The sequence below is a fragment of the Triticum urartu genome, chromosome 6 (assembly GCF_003073215.2).
Source record: "Triticum urartu cultivar G1812 chromosome 6, Tu2.1, whole genome shotgun sequence".
Taxonomy (NCBI): Eukaryota; Viridiplantae; Streptophyta; class Magnoliopsida; order Poales; family Poaceae; genus Triticum; species Triticum urartu.
The window spans coordinates 2,050,515-2,055,691 of NC_053027.1; the positions used below are offsets into that span (position 1 = coordinate 2,050,515).

At 43.6% G+C, this 5,177-nt stretch overlaps 1 protein-coding gene across 1 annotated transcript; it reads left to right on the plus strand.

Annotated features, from left to right (window-relative positions):
* The first annotated feature begins 846 nt into the window (after positions 1-846).
* Positions 847-2,502, plus strand: LOC125513790 (BTB/POZ and MATH domain-containing protein 3-like). Its single transcript, XM_048678978.1, has 3 exons — positions 847-1,673; positions 1,907-2,223; positions 2,369-2,502. The coding sequence occupies exons 1-3, from the start codon at positions 847-849 to the stop codon at positions 2,500-2,502; spliced, it is 1,278 nt and encodes a 425-aa protein (XP_048534935.1).
* Positions 2,503-5,177: the final 2,675 nt, after the last annotated feature.

Here is a 5,177-nt window from a genome sequence, read left to right on the forward strand (position 1 = left end):
GGATGGAAGCATGGGGAGGGAGCGGGCAAGCCGGATCCATCTCAAATGGAATCGATGGCCTCCTTGGAACTCTAAACAAACGCATTAATCGTAATTAACCAGCGGAGGAGACGGATGGACGCTGCTGGACCTCCGTCCGGGTTTAGAGGTCCCGTAGGCAGCGTAGGCGCGTACGTGTTTACAAGTCCGCTACCTCGATCGTCCCGTGAAAAGCAAAAAAGTGAACTCCTCAAGCGGCCCACGTCTGTACATCTCCCAATGCTCCCCAGCCTTTAGTTACCAGATGTGGGCCAGTGCATGCTAGAGGGAGCTTGCTGATTGGGTAATGTTGTCCACAGAGAGATTAAAGTACTAATTCTCCGGCACTACATCTGCATGCACGAGTACGAGTAGAATTAGGGGGTGGAAACCAAAGCATTGCATGCACTTACTGGCCGCGCTGCCTTGCTAGAAAATCGTGCGTCGCTGGAGTCAGATTTCTGCCTTGGTCCATGCGTTTTGGTCGAGGGGACCTATAAACCCGGACGGAGGTAGTACGACGGTTGAACACAACGAGGTTGTGAAAAGGAGAGGGAGGTCGTGCATCTCTATAAATGAGCCTCTCTCCGAAATCAGCACTTCACTCTCGCCTCTCCCTGGCTGGCTCCCGGACCGGAACCTCACCGTCGCCGCCTCCTCCACCGGCTCATCTCATCCTCTCCCACGGTCCCACCCCGGCCAGCGATCCTCCGTTCTTGGATCAGTAAGTGCATCCAGACATCACCGAGTACTCCATCCCATATCACGCGATTCTCATCAGATCCTATATATGTTTCTGGCAGCTCTACTATCGGAGGTTTGTCAGGCATGGCCTTCGCTGGCGTGTCTCTCATCGCCGACGGCAGGCTGTGCGCCTCCACCGAGTCCGTCTTCGACTCCGGCGCCGACAGCGGGTACCACTTGCTCGTTGTCGAAGGCTACTCGCGCACCAAAGAGACAATTCCCAACAGGGATTTTATCCAGTCTCGTCCTTTCATTGTTGGAGGCCGTCGCTGGAAGGTCGACTACCACCCGAATGGTTATGGCAGTGGTGACGAAGACTTCATCTCGGTTTTCCTTGAACTCGACGAATCTGTCAGGAGCGAAGTTCAGGCTCACGTTGCCTTCAGTTTCATTGACCAGCCTGAGTTGCGAGTGCCAAATCTCATCCGTCAGAGCCAACCATGTTGCTTCTATTATGACTGCTCTGATACTGCTTATCAGCCAGGAAGATTTGTGACAAGGGAAGCTTTCGAACGATCAAACCATCTCAAGAATGACAGCTTCGTCATACGGTGTGATGTCATTGTCCTCGATAGGAAGGACGACGAAGATGAAGAGGAGGAGCATGAGCGTGCTCGTCCGTTCATCAAATTGCCACCGTCTGACTTGCCAAGCCATTTTAGCGACCTGCTCCTAAGCAAGGAGGGTGCTGACATTACGTTCGAGGTTGGCAGCAAGAAGTTGGCTGCACACCGGTGCGTGCTTGCAGCCCGATCTACCGTCTTCAAGAAACAGCTCTTTGGCTCCATGGACAAGGGAGCTGCTGCACCAAGTGTCGTGAAGATAGATGGCATCGAAGCAAGTGTCTTCGAGGCCCTGCTTACTTTCATCTACACTGACGGACTGCCTGACTTGGATAGAATGCATGTTTGGTTGCTGTATAGTGAGGGTGGTGAAAAGGATGCAACATGGCTGCTGCAGTTGCTTGAAGCTGCGGAAAGATACGATCTCCAAAAGTTGAAGTTTATCTGTGAAGAGAAGTTTGCCAATCTGATATGCGAGAACAGGATGGCATCGAAGCAAGTGTCTTCGAGGCCCTGCTTACTTTCATCTACACTGACGGACTGCCTGACTTGGATAGAATGCATGTTTGGTTGCTGTATAGTGAGGGTGGTGAAAAGGATGCAACATGGCTGCTGCAGTTGCTTGAAGCTGCGGAAAGATACGATCTCCAAAAGTTGAAGTTTATCTGTGAAGAGAAGTTTGCCAATCTGATATGCGAGAACAGGGTTGCAGACGTTATTGTCGTGGCTGAGCGGAAACGGTGCCGCTGGTTGAAGGAGGCCTGCTTGGAGTTCATCAAAACACACACCAGTTTGCACACGGTTTTAACGGCTGATGGCCTGGAGCAGATAATCAGGACCGGCCGCCCCTCCGTTCTCCAGGAGCTCATCTCCACCTTTGCTTCGCACAAAGGTGCAGGTCCGTAGTTCTTGTATATAGTACACTCCGTCCATGTGTCAATCGTACGTCTAGTGGCTTTGAGTACTGCTGTTCTACATTTGATCGCAAGTTTTTGTGTCATCCATCCCACTGACTATATCTTTGGTGTACTCTTTATTTGCAGCGGTGGGAGCTGTTGTGCAAGGCGGAAATGATACGGGCGCAAGTGGCCAAGCTGAAGACGGATCGAAGAAGCGTAAGGTGGATGCGCGGCATAGAGGTCATGTTGGCGGTTTCTCTAGTTTGCGTGAGTGCTGATGTTTAAGCTGGAAATCCCAACCTGTTATCTTTTGTTCTGGTTGAACGTTGGAATGAATATGCATGGGGTCTTTCATAGACGCGGCCGTTTGGCTAAAATGCCTTTTATCTAAAAATATATATGTCGAATTCCCTTTCATTTCGTCAGTCATATGCATATATATCTCCGTTGGGATGTTAGGCTGAAACATTTAGTTTCGGTGCATGCATGGGTGACATGCATGGGCAGCCTACAAGTTCTTTAGCATGGTCCCTTCGCTGTTATGGGAGTCCTGTTGTTGGAATACAAGCCTGTGTTATACCCAAACATCTCTTATCCACAGTAATTTTTGGAACAGATTGGAAGTTTCATGATCTGTGACGCTGAGGACACGAAAGAAACAAAGAATTCACCTCATAAGACCATTTTTTAGGGAATTGCCTTATAAGACCTTTGCTCAAAGCACAGAAAACGAAACTTATCAAAGATGTGACATGCATATGTCCCTCCCGTTACTGGATGACGGCTTCGTCACGGTGGCTACCGTTTGCTGAGTTCCTGCCAAAAGAAGCTCACAAAGATTTTCTGTAGTCTTATTTGAAATGGGGAAAAACATTGCCGACTTCTCTAGATAGGATGTTGGTAACTACCGTATGCTGGTCCCGCTTGCTGCCACACGACACATTTTGCCGAGTTCCGTGTTCGAAAAGGCGAGCCATAGCTAGGTCTCGCTGCGGGCGGCACATAGACTCACTTGCAGTTTTCCCACATGGGGTTAAAATCATTTTTGCTAAAGTAGATGGTACCAACATCCTATCTAGAGAAGTCGGCATTGTTTAGGTACGATGGTTAACACGTTCTTAGATCAAATGAAGCAGATAGATACCTGGTTATGTTGAGGTGGTTGTGGTTAATATGTTAGGTATTGGCCCAAACTAAGTCTAAAACTGTAATTTCGTAAAAATATCCTTCTTTGTCATAACATATACTCCATCCATCCGGAAAAATGGATTAAAATTGATGTATCTAGAACTAAAATACATCTAGATACATCCATTTCTTCGACAAGTATTTTCAGGCGGAGGGGGTATTTCATAGTTTAGACAAAAGTGATGAACTTGTCAATTTTGTTGCATCAGCAACAAAAAGTCATGACTAAGTATTGGCTGGACGTGCACAACTTTGTAAAGATGTCATGACAATAAAACAAAATGTCTAAATTGGAAAATAGCCTAGAATTAGCTGAAACTTATCCACACGAATAATGAACTACTCGCTCCATCCCATAATATGATACGCTCTTATATTATGGGACGGAGGGAGTATATCATTGTGAGCGGTTTCGGAGTTCTTAAGTAGACAACCAAATTAAATTTGAGTTTCAAATTGTATCCAGCAAACAGGTGAAGATCTCATAATATTTATCAGTTATAGCATGGCTGGACAGAATGAATTTACTTAAGACCAACTGCAAGCAGAAAAAAGAAGAATTTTCAACCACACCATACAGGTCATCACTCTAAAGAATGAACGGACATGATCAGCTATGATCATCTTCTATCTTGGCATCTCAGAGTTTAGCAATTTGTTACCGCCTAACATACATATTACAAAGACTGAGATGAACAATTAACACCTAAAAATTTAGAAATGTCACTTATAAACCAAAAGAAGGCAAACTGGGAAATAGGATATAATCAACAGAAACTCATACACAGTAATATGGTAAACTTTCAACCATGGCAAAGCAGAGAGTATGCGCCCTGCATCGATATGGGAAAAATGCTCTTACTCAAAATACGGGAAAATCTATTCCCTGCGTCAGGCGGCAAATGCGCATCCCTCAATGACTGCTGCCCTGCTACACGGGCCACTTCATTTTGCCCTTTATCAGTGCTGCCCTGCGTCTTGTCATTTTTTGCTTGTTATTTTTTCATTTTCATTTTTCATTTTGCCTATTTTTCTAATACCTGTCTTTATATTTTCAATTCCAAATTTTATAGAAAATTAGAAACATTTTGTTAAATCAGGGGATTTTCCTAAACCTAAGTTATTTTCCTAAATCATGAATATTTCGAAATGCTGTACAATTTTTAAATTGAAAAATATATAATTTAGGAACTTCTGAAAATTAATGTAAAACTTATTGACATTTCGACATAAATTTCAAATAGAAGAACATTTTTAAAAATTATTATTATCTTTGAAATCAAGAAACATTTATAATATCATAACCATATTTCAGAATACATAAATATTCTATAAATTCGTGAACTGGTTTTGGAGTATTTTTGCAATTCGTACCAGCTTTTAAATTAATGAATATTTTTTTATCTCCATTAACTTTAAAACTAAATTGCTTTTAAGAATCAGAACATTTTGTGGAATCTGAGAGAAAAAATTTTAATTCATGATTTTTTTGATTTTGAATATTTTACAACTTTTGGACTATTTTTTGAATTCATGAAAACATTATTCGTGAAGACTTTTTAATCGCATATTTTTTTAAATTCAAATTATTTTCTTAAAATACATGAGTATAGGCACTGGTGATGAGGGTTTTCGTGTGTCGACAAGAGACGCTGCGCCTGGAAGGAATCATTGCAGTGATTTGGTTTAAGTGATGGTGTTGCTAGTCGTATCTTTTGCTGCCACGATGGTGACATGATTGGTTTAATAATAAGTGTCGGACGTA

Bases quoted from the DNA above. Each gene is read 5' to 3' on its own strand.
- LOC125513790 (XM_048678978.1), top strand. From the start codon at position 847: ATGGCCTTCGCTGGCGTGTCTCTCATCGCCGACGGCAGGCTGTGCGCC. The intron at 1,674-1,906 runs GTTGCTGTATAG...GTTGCTGTATAG, and splicing joins TTGGATAGAATGCATGTTTG to TGAGGGTGGTGAAAAGGATG. The intron at 2,224-2,368 runs GTCCGTAGTTCT...CTTTATTTGCAG, and splicing joins TGCTTCGCACAAAGGTGCAG to CGGTGGGAGCTGTTGTGCAA.